The sequence below is a fragment of the Phyllostomus hastatus genome, unplaced genomic scaffold, assembly GCF_019186645.2.
Source record: "Phyllostomus hastatus isolate PE091 unplaced genomic scaffold, TTU_PhHast_1.1 phas_contig_58, whole genome shotgun sequence".
Taxonomy (NCBI): Eukaryota; Metazoa; Chordata; class Mammalia; order Chiroptera; family Phyllostomidae; genus Phyllostomus; species Phyllostomus hastatus.
Genome location: NW_025333916.1, coordinates 29344149 through 29358330, shown reverse-complemented (window position 1 = coordinate 29358330; position 14182 = coordinate 29344149). Strand labels below are relative to the sequence as shown.

Sequence of the window (14182 nt, the reverse complement as noted above, 5' to 3'; positions counted from 1 at the left end):
TCACCTTTGTTTTGGAAGGGACTCAGGTTTTCTTGCAGCTCTAAGATATGTTCTATTTGTGTTTATTTCAAAGAGAAGAGTAATAATGGAGAATTGTTACTATTGACCTTGCCGAGTCCGTTTATAAAGTTAGTTTTTGAGCCTAACCAACCTTCAAAGGGCAATAAAAAGATTTGAGCTTGTTCATTGTAAAGCACAACAGGTTAGTCTTTATTGTTTAAAATAGATGGGTTAGACCTCTAGAAAGTCCCTTTATATCCAAATTTGCTGCCTTATCCTGTAATGGCTTCATTCTGACCAGTAATCAAGGTATATATAAACAACCAGTTACTAGCAAAGATCTTGCTGGTGTAATCCAGTCCTTCAGCTTTACAGATGAGAAAACTAGAGGTCAAAAAAGGGACAAACTCAGCAGTTACTAGGGTGGAGAGGAAAAGCTGAATTAAATCTTAAAAATTGCCAGTAAGAAGAGATAATACAAGGGAATTTTGAGAAGTAGTTTTGTGATATTTTTAAAAACCTACTCTTAAGTATATTTAATATTTATATAGCAAAAGTAGCTTGATGCAGCTATTTAAGAAATAATTTGTTGGATCTGGATTAAACAAATATTCTTTACCTTCTCAGTCTTGAAAACTGATATCACTATTAATAAGTAGCTAAGAACATACAATATTTTCATTGTATAGAGATATTTTAATATATCACTTTGAAGTCATATTTTAAAAAAAATCTGTTTAGGTAAACGATTTCCCTTCTAGGTTTACTCAGTATACTTTTGTTAAAATACTTTGGAAACACTCCTTCTGTTAAGTTAGGCATTAAGAAAGCCAAATATCAATGAAGATACTTTTATTTCCTTATATAAATAAAATAACATGTTTAATTCTTTAACAAAGTGCATTAACAATTAGTACATTGGTAATGACTAAAACATAGTAGCTAATTAAGACTTGGTTATGACATCTATTGAAATTCTCAACCATACATTTCAGAAATACCCTAAAATAATCATCCAGAAGTTAGAGATATACTTGTGGGAAAAAGACTGGTTGAGGTTTTTTGCTTGTTTTGAAGTCAAAGGGCAGACATTTTAAATTTTGCATCGTTTTGATTTACAAAACCTTTGGAAAATTTCATTAAACCTATGACTATCTCCCCAAGAAAAAAAATTGTATCATCTTATATTTCATTTCACACTGTAGTTGAGCCTCCTCATTTACAGGAATCGTGCTCAGAAGTAATACGTCTGGCACCACATGGCCTCAGCTGATGCAAGCTTTCCCAAAGCCCCTGTGTATATGCTGATGTTACAGGCTAGCTAAAGAGGTAAGCAATGAAAGAAGTTGTGTAGGGTAAACAAAACAAAATTAAAGCAGTTTAAGAAAACTGTTTTTGCTATACACAAGAACAACAAGGAAGTGGTATGGTGGGCACGTGACTCAGTTAAGCGTATTTTAACTTACACCTGAGGGATAAAGACCTAAAGAGCTGAAAGTCTAAAGAGGTCCTCACAGTAATATATACCACAGAAAGTAGAAAAGTAACATCTTCATAAAACGTGTTAGAAATGGTAAATTGAAGGGTAAAGTTGTGCGTGTCTGCGGCTCTTGAACTTGAAGATAATTATGTATAGATTGGCTTCTGGCCTATGTAAGATACTAAAAACAAACCCAAACCAAAAAAATTTGGGTACTTAAACTGACTTACTTAACTACCTTAGAAATGCAGAGTAATAACTGGTAACAACAGTAATATTAAAAAATTGTCACAGTGTCCCAATGGAGGAAAAGCATCCTTCAGCTTCTCAAATTATTAAAAACATACAGTTCCAGTTTCTTTTGAGTTTGAAAAATTCTGTCTTCCAGACCTAAGAAAAATGGATACCTTCTGCATTGAATCCATGTAGTAATCTGAAAAAAAGAAACCAAAATGAGATGGTATTGGAAAGCTCATTTGTAGCGCATAACTGCATATAGTTCCCATACTATGAATTCTAAAACACGAACACATCAGCAAACCTCTGAAGCTTACCCACAACCAACACTAGTCATCAAAGGCACATTATTCATCAACAAAATTTATAAGATATATATATTGGTTAAGACTACATTTTTGGTGCTTTCGTCATAGCCTGTGTCTTGAACTTACCTCTTACTATCCCAGACCTAACAGGTCATTAGTACTTGTTTCAACATGGTAAGGGAACAAGAACCTATTTGGAATTAGGGACAGGAGACAGATGAAGAGCTAATTACGTATGTCTATTCTTTCTCTGAGCTCACTGTTACACAAGTTCAAATCTGTATACCTATATACTTAGATCCTAGTTAGCAAACTACATATGCTTACAAGCTGTGAAGAAATTTGGTGAGAATGAAGGGAATTGAGATGAAATATTTCTATTTAGACTTGAGATTATTTTCAGGATGACTCGTAAGGATAGGTCAAGATTGGTTAAAATGTCTTAAAAAAGATAGGCACTTAAATATTTAACTCCTAAGATTAACATCTAACAAAGAGGAGTATTACTAACCTGCCAATATAAAATACAAACCCTATTTGTCTCAGTTACATAGAACTGTTTCCAGCTTAAAAAAGTGAAACCTTTCAATGACTTTTGTAACAATCTACCCTCATTCTTTATTCAGTCCCTAGAATATGGAAGCTTTAAAAATGAATTAGCTAAAATGGCAAAAACTTCTGCAGTAACTGGTAGTTTATTAGTTAGGAAATCAGTGTTAAGTGATTAAAAACAGTGAGTACAGGTTAATAATTACCTGGGTAATTGAAGCCTTACCCTGCTTTCATGAGAATTACTTGTATAATTCAACAGAAACAAATTGGTGTACACTGCCCAGATAATTACAAAACAAGTAAAACAAGTAACACTATCACTAAACCTGTTAGAAATGATAACCAGGTATGTTTGTAACTGAAACTATTTTGTGCCTAGTGTCTATTTAACAATAGCTATACCCAATAAAGAATAACTAGAAGTCCAACTACAAGTATTTTTATTTTAATCCTGTCTCACAAGCTGTGTGAAGAGACAAACTATTATAGACCATGAATGGAGTTAGGGGAGGGGGCCAGAGGAGAGGAGCACACACACCACAACACACACAGACTTAGAGGCTATCTCCAGGCTAGGACTGTTATTTACTACTGTTCTTAAAGAACACGTTCATTCCGCTGCAGCTAACTAGCCTCCATCTTCTACACCAAACACTGTTCTGTGCCATGGAAGTGCTATGCAATAACTCCCAGGTAGCACCTCACACCACTTAAAAGCCTTTAAGTTTCTAATCTGAAGGTGTCACAGTGAAGAAGTGTAAACACGTAGGAAAAGAAAAATGTAATTACCTGATAAAGTCATCTATGTCCATGGAGCGGGCCCGCTTGTCGCTGAAACCTGTGCTGGTTAGGATCTTCTGTATTTTATCTGCTATGCTGAAATCTTCTGGTATTATCTATCAAGATTCAGAATAAATGAACAACATATCTTTAATGAAGTCACCTTGACTCTTTTTTCTGTAGTTCAGTAAGTGATAAAGTAGTTACCATCTGTCCATGACAGTTTAGAAAGCCTATTTGTGCAGATAAAACTTGGATCTCTAAGTGATCTTCAGCACATACCAAATACTTGGAAGACCTTGAATTAATTAATCAAGTATATTGCCCTCTTTCTTAAATGTTCTGTTAGTTTTGGGCTTCACAAAGTACTTTGTAACAAAATAATTACAGCTGTAAACTAAATTTTAAAGCAGTTCTTACTCCTTTAAAATAACTCTTTTTCTTGGCACAAATCTTATATACCAGCTTAATTTTTCTCTAAGAGATGGCCTCTCTAACCCTTAAGGCATATTAAATATATCATACTTCACCTTTTTCATCCAAAGATTTTTTTTCATCTAGCTTATTATTTTCTTAGGCAATGTTGAATGACTTTATCCATAAAAGAAAATGGAGGTAGCAATGTGATATAGTAAACCATCTGAGTCCAAAAACAAGGAAATTTGCTTTTATCTATCTGCCCTGCTTAGCTAATTTGAAAGAACTAGTAAGTTACCACATGGCCACTACATGTGGACATGCATATGTGTGCTCACAGACACAAAACTGGTTAAAGGAAATGCCGCACTGGTGGTGATGCAGAGGCATGAAGCTCACAACCAGAAATCCAGTCAGTCTATATTTTAATCAATATCCAGGTATTAAAAAGTTACTGAGAAACATAATTTTATAATTGCTATATGAGCAACAAACAAGGGATGGTCACAATTATTTTAAGCTGAGCAAGCTGCACATGCCTAGACCTCTGAGGAAATGATTCAGTTGAATCTATGGCTAAAAGAACTATCCATGGTTAAAGAAGATAGTGGAATAATGGAGGTTGCTTAGACTTGTTCCACAGAATATACATCTTTGGAGTATACAAAATTAATCTTTTAATGATAGATGAAAAGAAATAAGGACATTTTAAAACTCAAATGATTGAAATCACGAACATCTTATACTTACAGTATTATGGACTGAACAGTGAATTCTGTAGTTTTTTTCCAGTAGCTGCTGTACTGCACTTGACCTGTAGCATAAATGACATCACTATTATTATCATAAAATTAGAGATTATTAATAATTTCCTTTCCGTTTATGGTAAGATTAAATCTATGTTTCATATGGTGAAATAAACTAAAAAAGGTGTTGAATACTTAAACTTACAAAATAATTACAAACTACATAGTTAACATTTTAAAAGTAACGTCCTAATGAACATCTCAAATTTTTAAGTAAATTCTAGACTCTCCACAAAACATCACCACACGCACACAAAATCTAAAATTATGGCTTTCACCTCTTTTACCCTTAGGCCCCAAAATATTGTTACATTTTCCTAAGTTAATAAAATTAAATGAATCAAACGCAAATGTGGAAGGGGTTCGTCGTCATGCCGTTTTTCCAGGGAAAAACTAGGCAGATGTGTGGTCATTTTTTATTTTCCTGTTTTACCAAAAAAACTATTATAGCTGATCTAATTCCCCACTCCAGGAACTTTCTTCATTAAATTCTCCTGCCTCCCAAAGTACAAAGTCAGTTAGAAAGGTGAAGTGCATCCAGACGTGGACAGTTGTTCTGCTCAGGCGATCTGTTCAGGGAGAGGACCCAACCCCAGCAGCGAGCACGGTGTCGGGAGCACAGGTCCGGAGCACGCTCTAAATGAGTGGAACACTTACTTAAACGCAGCAGACAGTGTCTTGTTTTTCCGAACAAAGGTGATCCTTACCAGGCCATCCCATTCCTGAGACAGATGGATATTTTCTTAGAAAACATCAAACTTTTTTTCTAGGGCTGAGAGAGACTATTTTGTCTGTTTTTTAATATAATATATAAAACTGGAAGCAACCTTCTAGAGTGATAATGTTACCTATCTTGATTTGGCTGACACATATGCAAAAGTAAGATGTATACTGTTTTGAACTTTCGTACACCTTACTGAATATTTTATCCTCAATTCTAAAAATCAGAAAAAATACATAACTGTTCCACATCTGAACAAAAAACAACGTGGCATTTTGGCACCTAAAGGCCATCTGTCATATGGCCTTTTCAAAACACATGACTCAGAACAAACATGATTCAGAATGTATCCTGGGCAACATACCTAACCTCCTTGGAAAGGGTAACTGACAAAGCACTCCATTTACCACCAGTTATTGACAACAAAAGCAATCACGTTTTTATTCAAAGTGATTGCAGTAAGGCTTTACATCAGGTGAACGGGCTTCCTTCTCTTTTTAAATAGCAAAAGCAAGAATTCTGACGAAAAAGTGTTACCCATAATACTATAACAACTATTTTCACTTTATTGTGTTTTCCAAGTCTTATTCAAATAGAGACACGTTTTCTGCAGCTATAATCTTTAGGAAAATGCAACAGCATTCTAATCCTTTTCCCATTTGCAAACATTTTCTGTGTACTTTTGTGACCCTCACAACTATCTTGACTCAAATTACTCCCTCTACTCCATCAGAGGGATGCATCATGATTAACATTTTCCAGTGAGGATATTTAGGTTCAATCAGTATTTTTCTGTTGCTATAGACACACATCTTACACTTTGGACATTTTTTTCCTCTTTATTGAATGACCTAGTATTTTAACCTCACCTGAAAATTGATAGGTGGCGGTGGATTCTTAGGTTCTATTCTTACAACACTGGATTCCACCTTTGGTGGTGGTCTGAAGTTATTCTTCCCAACCTGTTAACCAGAAAATGTTTAAGTAGTTCTCTCAAAAATAACTAAGTAATCAAATACACTCTCCTCACAGAAGACACACCCAAATGCTCAAGGACGAGTTGTCACATTATTTCAATAACGGTCACTTACTTTCATTAAATGGTCCACACGTGCTAACAGTTGTGTATTAATTGAGAGTCTGCAGTACAACTTATCTCCAGGTTTTGCAACCAGTCGGAGAGCAAATTCTCTTTGAAACATAAGTATTGCACATCTAAAAAGACAGCAGAAAGGAATAAGGAAAATGGTTACTTTCAGCTATAAATGTGTTTGCATTTCGACAGGTTTTCTGGGGCAGGAAACAGAGCAAAACAGTATCTACAGTTCATGGTAATTAGTCCAGCTGGTGAGAAAGTAGGAGGATACTCAGCCTTAGCTTCATTACCACAACATGATCAGTTGGCTTTTTCATTTTATAATGGCTGCACCTCTCACCCTTTGGTAATGTAAGCCCTCAATGATCAGATGAGAAAGTATTTCAGATCAGCACCAGTCTATATCACCATTCTAGGAAAACAAAACTCAAACAAACAAAATTGGCTCAGTAGACAAATTCCCTGCAGGAGTAACAAACACCTTCACAGAAGTGCTAAAGAAGGTTATGAAATCAGTGTTGTCCAGATTAAGGAATGTGGGTTTTTGTTTTTTTTTTAACTCAGCAAGCCATGGGAAGACTTTCGGAGGCTCTTAAACATAAGATTATCTTCAAAGCTGGGATTTGACTTTCAAACTTTTTTGACTATAAGTCACACTAATAAATACATTTGATATTGCAACCTAGGTAACACAAAAAAACTTTTGTAAAACTATAATCACCTGGGTCACATGTACTTAATATCCTTAGATATGTTCTATTCCGTGTCATTTAAAAAAAACAAATTGTGACCCACTGAGTTTATTTTATGAACACTCAGGGGTTTTTGACTTGCAGTTTGAAAGCAACTGGTTTGGACTATACTGGAGACACCTTAGGAGACCACTGCAATTGTGTAGACATAAGGCAATGAAAAGTGTAACCTGAGTTAATGGCAAGGGGATGAGAAACTAGGGAAAGGTCCTCTGGTCTCAGAAGCGGGACTGACACCACACTTCCCCAAATAACTGTCAACTGAAAAAAGAGAGAGAGACCTCCACACAAATGGATATTTTCTACAAAAACAAATTGTCCAGTAGTTTTTCAGTTGAACTAAGTTTCATTTTTGGCTGTGTGTGTTCATGGCCTAAACCGTCAATCTTTCTAAGATTTGGCAGTCACTTTGGTAGTTGTCACAAACCTGAAAAAAGGCCGGTGCAGCAACAGCTTGAAGACAAAAGGAGAAGAGATCTGTAAGAGAGAATTAACTGGTTATTTCTGGGAAAGACACACCAGAGAAACATTTAATATAATGCTCCTGACAATTTGAAGACATACCTGGTAAGGCAAATTTGCCACACAAGCATCAAAGAATGGCAAATCGGTTTTCAACACGTCACCCACCATTACTTGCAGTTTGCTGGCCAGAGGTCTGATAAAAACAAGAACATAATTAAAAAAGAATATTGTTTCATGAGACTGAGATGCACTTTAATTCTATTATGAATACTCACGTGCCCTGAACTCTTTTGTGAAGTTCAGCTACTAGCCTTGGGTCAAGTTCACAGGCAATTACCTTAATTGAGAAAAAAAAAACTTTTTTAGAGTGATTACGGAGTATAAAACTTTTCTTATCTCAATAGTAAACCTTATAGGATTTATATGAATGAAACTTCTTTTCCCCAATTCTATCATCAATATTCCTTCAATTGTTCTCTACCACTTCAAAAAAAAAAACACCACCCAGAAATGTGGTAACCTAGAGAGTTTGACCCAAATAATTGACAGAATTATCATGTTCATCAGGCTCTGTGGTTTGGAACTGAAGATGAAAAAATATACAAGAAGTCTGTGCAGCAAATGTTCTAGACATGTAGATGTCTTGTATGCAGAGGCATTCAAGACAACTTCTGCTAGAATGAATACATCATTTCTCTTACCTATTAAGTCCATAGTAAACACAATAGATAATTTCTGAAGCAAATGTAAAGTGATACGAGGTAATGTTGAAATTGTAATTTTAATGCACTATCAGCTGAGGTTTCATGTCTTGCAGGAAGACTGTGTCTACGGAATAGATATATGTGCTGCTTAGTCTGCCTGTCTCTCAGTTCCTCTCTGCAGCCTTCCCTGTGCCCCATAGAGTGATGCAGACCAGCTCCCTTGCCCTTTGACTTCTGGTTGGGATTAGCCAGTGAGAGGAACCGGCATCATAGGGCACAAGGACAGAGGCTGAATTTTTCCTAAGGCCTGCCCATGCCTTGCAGGTGTTCTGACAGTGGCCTCTGTTCAGTGGCTCAGTAACACAGTTCCCTCCTCCTCTTGCCCCTTGAGTCCTTTGAATGGTAACTGTTACCTGCTGTTGCTAGTCCCTGGGTCTTTCACTAATGCTTACTGGTTCCTTTTAACCCCATTCCCACCATTACAAAAGTATCAACTTGTAAGTAGTCTCTTCATTAAACTCTCTTCAAATAAGTGCTTTAAAATGAGCTACCTGCTTCCACCAGAGGACACAACAATGGTTCCATCTAATTGGACACTGGGTCAGCCATGAGACAAAGAAGGTACCAGCAGCGGTCGGGTGGCACCCTAAACTCAGGGGCCTGTGCTGCAGCTCTTCAGATCTCCACCAAAGTTCTAGGTTATGATAACTCCAACCTTCTTACTTGCTTCTCTGAGCCCAGAGATGATAGCTGCTCTTTGCAATTATTAATCTTGGAATACCTCAAAGCTCTCATTTTATTCTTTCAGTCCTGTAACAACCATGTAACCAATTCCTATATTAATTTTCCTGTACTGAAATATCTAATGTGGTTTCTCTTCTCCTGATTGATATAATCTCATATTTTCTTTTAATCCATTTTTATTTTTTTAAAGCTGTTATTTATTTTTAGAGAAAGAGGAAGGGAGGGAGGAAAAGAGGGAGAGGAACATCACTGTGAGAGACAAACCTGGACTGGCTGCCTCTTGCATGTGCCCCAACGAGGGACTGAACCTGCACCCAGGCACGTGCCCTGACTGGAATACAACTAGTGACCTTCTGTTTTGCGGGATGACACCCAACCAACTGAGCCACTCTGGTCTGGGCTCTTTTAATCCATTTTTAAAAATTAAGATATATTTAACATATAATGCTATATTAGTTTCAGATATACAATATAATGATAACATGTATATAGTCCAAGATAAGTCTAATTAACATCCATCACCACACAGTTACAAATTTTTTGTTTTATGATGAGAACTTGTAAGATCTGTCTTAGCAACTTTCAAATATACAGTCCAGTATTGTTAACTAAAGTCATCATGCTGTCCCTTACATTCCCAGGTATTTTATAACTAGAAGTCTTTTGACTATCTTTACCCATTTCACCCATATTTTCTCAGGTAAAGTTTCTAGCAAAAGATCAAGAATTACTGTTAAAATAACAGCAATTAATTAAAAGAGATATATATTTGTAAACCACCTGAGCTTACTCAGATAGTCATTTCTGATATCAAACATGAAATCCTTTTTACCTTTTTTGCCTTTTCTAGCAACTTAACAGTCATATTGCCAGTGCCAGGTCCAACTTCCAGCACCACGTCAGTTGGTCGTAAGGCAGCCTGCAAATAAAACCACCAAACCAGCACTTTAGTTTCTCTGGCACAACTGAACACATAACTTATTTTACATCTGAGTATCTTTGCTAGAAAGTGCTCAGTTAATAGATTTTATTTTAACTCCATTTTTAGGAATTCCTTAATAATATCTATGCTTAAGAAAATTATCAAACATTTGGTGCAAATGGAAAACTGACACCTATCCTAACTTGGGGCAACTTTAGGAGTCAGAAAAGCAGAACAGCCCTGGCTGGCTAGTTCTATTGGTTAGAACATTGTCGGATACACCAAGGTTGTGAGTTTGATCTGGGTCAGGGTACATACAAGAATCAACCAATGAGTGCGAAGTTGGGTGGAACAACACATCTGTATTTCTCTCTAAATCAAGGAATAAATTTAAATTTTTTTTTTAAAAAAAGCAGAACAGCAGTTTTTTCTGGGATTGGCATTCTACTTTCTACCTTGAAAATGACTTCAATAGCATCTTGTTACCAACTCTGTAATTAATAAGTTTAAACTGGAAAGGACTCTATATAATGACCTTGCCTGAGAATCATAGCATGCTGTACCAGGATTTCTCAAGTCTCAACCCATGTATGTTTTCAGGGATGTAGGAGTAACCAGAAATTGTACACAGCTACGGTATTCTGGGTCCACAGCTATTATCCATGAACCAAAAATGTTAAAAAGCTAGGTCTACACTCATTTTGTAAATAACAGAAAGTCCAGATGAAATCCTTTAATTGTGTAATGCCCTTTCCACAGCTCCAGGATTCCTCCTTTGTAGCCATAAAAGTAATCTGCACCTCCTATATTTCGTGTTCTAGCAACCAATCGTCCATAACAATATGGGAACATCAGTACCCCATACAGGAGGAATACACCAAAGAGTTTATATGTGTAACAGGATTATATAAGTTTCCTTGGGTGGGGGGGAATAAAATTCCTAAGATGTTAGTTTAGACATATCTTTAGGCTCTGGAGTAAATAAAAACTAATAGTCATAGATGATGCCTAGAAAAAAATGATTGGGGAATAATAATAATCTGGAATTAAATGTCCACCTACAAAGTAAATAACCTATAGAAAGAAAAAGAAGTTGGGGCCAGTAGAAATCCAGACCCACAGAATGACGCAAATCATGGCAAAGACAGTTTGTGAAACCTACACAATTCTTCAATTAATTCACCAAGTCTTTATAGAGCATCTATTTTGTGCTAGGCATTCTCTCAGTGCTTAAATATTCCTAATAATAATTACCCAATAACTACCTCCTTTTCCTTTTCCACACCCACCTTATCGATAATGCTGTTGACAATGAGAGGATTTTTCAAAATGTGCTGCCCTATCCCTGTGTTGAACATGAGTCCTGAAAGAAAACATGAAACAGCCTTAATTTCCCAACTAAAATTCGATAGGTATTAGACCGTCCCAGATAAGAAAAAGCGGGTTGGTGGACAAGAAGCATCAACGTCATACTTGGAGCCGGGACTGACACACTAAATCCATCCTTTTTCTGGAAAAGAAGTCAGAGACAGCGAGCAGGGCCCACAGATGACGCCCCGAAATCCCCAGACCTTCGCGCTCCAGGAGCACGGGTCCGGTCCGGATCCACTGCCCCGGCCTAGAACTCCGTCCGCGCCCCAGGTTTGGTCCTGCCTGAAAACCCAATCCGACCTCAGCTCCCGCCTGGCTGCCTCACCTCCGGCACTCTTCAGCTCGCGACGCTGTAGCAGACGATCGCGGCGGCGGCCGCTCGCCCCTGACTTGATCTTCGGCATCTTCGTTGCCAGCCGACCCAAAAGTCCTGAAAGTCAGCGAGGACCAAAGCTGGCCACTCAAATCTCCGCACCACGTGGGTCTCAGGGCCCGCACCAACCACACCACTCACAGCTCGGTGGGGTAGGTGAGCGGGGGAGGAACCGCCCCTAGTTCTCTCTGGGCTCCGCCCCCAGGAAAAGGACCCACCTTGGAGCCCAGTGGCCTCCGGGCATTGTAGTCACGAGCTAGAGCTTTGGGAGCCTACAGATCCCAGAAGACACCGCGATACCAATTCTGGAAGTTTGGATTAGCCAGTTTGGAAATGGGGTGTGGCCTGTCTCATTGAGCACAGTTAATTAACTAGGTTTTGGTCTGGTACTGTCGAGTTTGTAGAGGAGGTTTAAGGTATATAATGCGATTATACCTTTGGGATTCTTTATCAGGCCAGGTTTTGGGATCAGTGATGTCCGAAGGTTCTTTTCTGTCACGTATTTCGCTCCGGTTTCCCAGCACACGATGGAGTGGGAAACCCAGGAGCTTGGGGCGAGGTGTTTGCTGCTTTAAGGGAGTGAGTTCTCTGCTTCTTGCGTTGTGGCAAGTAATTCCGAGAATGTAGTAAGTGTCTAGTTCCACTATAGCTACTAGTTGCTTCACTTCCTTTTGTGCCACGCCATTCTCCCTAAGCGTTTTATTGAGCTCCAGATGTTTATTAAATACTGCTTGGTGGTGGAGATTCAAAGTTAAACAGGAAACTGCTCTTCTCAAAGTTTATTCCATCGAGAAACAAACAAACAAAAAATCCTAAATTCAGTACATGTGGTAGTTGGTATGCACTACGTATTGTGATGTGCCAGTGTATCCCACCATATAAGCTCATGAGTACAAGGCCAATGTCTGGTTTGCCTGCCTGAGTAGAGGCTTCAGTTTTTAATATTTCTGTGTGTAACCTATTTTTCTTGAAGACGTTTTTTCTGTCATTACCAAAGCTGACTCTTCCCTGTGCAATTAATTGCGTGCATTCCTAAGCCTTGGTCTTTCTTTGCTGTAATTTTAACTCAAGATTCATATACCCTAGTAGCATCTTCAACTACCTACTTCATTCTGGAGAATCTAGTGTGCCAGCCCCTGTGTCAAATGTTAGGAATAAAAAAATGAACATGACACGATCCCCGCTTTTAAAGAATCTCCTGTCAAGATGGAGACATGCAAATAATTACAATAATAGAAACATTTCCTCATCACTTAGGTGCCAGGTGCTTTAGTTACATTATCTCATTTAACACTTTCAATTCTCTGAAATAGGTCTTATGTCCATTTGACCGATGAAAAAAATGAAGGACAAATTTAATACCTTGCTGAAGATCATACAGTAAAGATGACAGCTTCGTCTTGAACCTAGGTCTATATTCCAAAGACTGCTTTTAAAAATGTACGATCATAGCACTATGGTTAATACGTGAAGAAATTGTCATTATTTTGACATTTTCAAAATAAAATATCTGAGCCAGTCTTAATTTTATTTTTTATATACAGTGTTCCCTTTTTTTAAAAAGGTTTTTAAATATATATGTTTTTATTTTTCTGAGCTGAGTCTTTAAAGGACAAAGTTAGCCAAGAGCTCTTGTGGCTCAGTGGATTGAGTGCCAGTCTGAGACCCGAAAGGTCGCTCAGGTGGATTGTGCCTGGGTTATAGGCTGGGTCCCCACGAGGGGGCGTGTGAGAGGCAACCAATTGATGTAGGTCTCACACATTGGTGTTTCTCTCCTTCTCCCCTTCCCTTCTCCTTTTTCTTTAAAAAAAGTTAGCCAAGGGAAAGTTGGGACTTCAAAGGGAAAAGCACTAACAAAGCTTAGATATAAAAATGTTTAAGAAAGGAAAAGAAACTTGGTATAGCTGAGGAATAAGTAGGTAAAGTAAACAGGGACTTACTGTGAAGGAGCTAAAATGCTATGCTAACCACTTTGCTCTCACTGTGCTCCTCTAGGCTGTGAGAGCTGCTGGAGACCACACAGCAGTGTAAAGAGACATCCATGGGCTCCATATTTATCTGGGTTCCGAACCCTGCCTAGCCCCTCTTCTTGAATTCCCTCTAATCTTCCTCTTCTGTTCACTATAAAGGATCTTTAAACCTTCTTAATTCTTCTCATTCCTCCTTCCTTACCATCTCTCCAGTTCCTCAGCAGAAGACTTTGCCTTTTATGTCACAGAAGGAATGCAAGATCACCTTAAGGACATTCTCGTCTTGCCAGATCACTGTTCTACACAGTGAAAGTGCAGTGATGAGCAAAATAAAGTGAAGCTTATATCCCTGGGAGGAAAAGCAGAGATTATAACCTTGGCTTGAGTAACCCAGTTGGTTAGAGCATCGTCCAGTACCCAAGGTTGCAGGTTATATCCCTGGACAGGGCTCATACAAGAATCAATCAATAAATGCATGGATAAG

General features: G+C 37.9%; 1 protein-coding gene across 2 annotated transcripts; it reads right to left on the bottom strand.

Moving 5' to 3' along the window:
• Positions 1 to 837: 837 nt before the first annotated feature.
• DIMT1 (DIM1 rRNA methyltransferase and ribosome maturation factor) lies at positions 838 to 11897 on the bottom strand. 2 transcript variants are annotated; one of them, XM_045847756.1, is made up of 12 exons: positions 11681 to 11897; positions 11274 to 11347; positions 9895 to 9981; positions 7890 to 7951; positions 7714 to 7807; positions 7577 to 7626; positions 6393 to 6516; positions 6171 to 6263; positions 5238 to 5302; positions 4525 to 4588; positions 3367 to 3473; positions 838 to 1913 (listed from the first exon to the last, which is right to left on the bottom strand). In XM_045847756.1, the coding sequence occupies exons 1-12, from the start codon at positions 11757 to 11759 to the stop codon at positions 1871 to 1873; spliced, it is 942 nt and encodes a 313-aa protein (XP_045703712.1). In that variant the 5' UTR covers positions 11760 to 11897; the 3' UTR covers positions 838 to 1870. The 2 variants fall into 2 exon arrangements, with proteins under 2 accessions (XP_045703712.1, XP_045703713.1); XM_045847757.1 differs by lacking the exon at positions 11274 to 11347 and having other exon boundaries at positions 11681 to 11881.
• Between the last annotated feature and the right edge of the window lie 2285 nt (positions 11898 to 14182).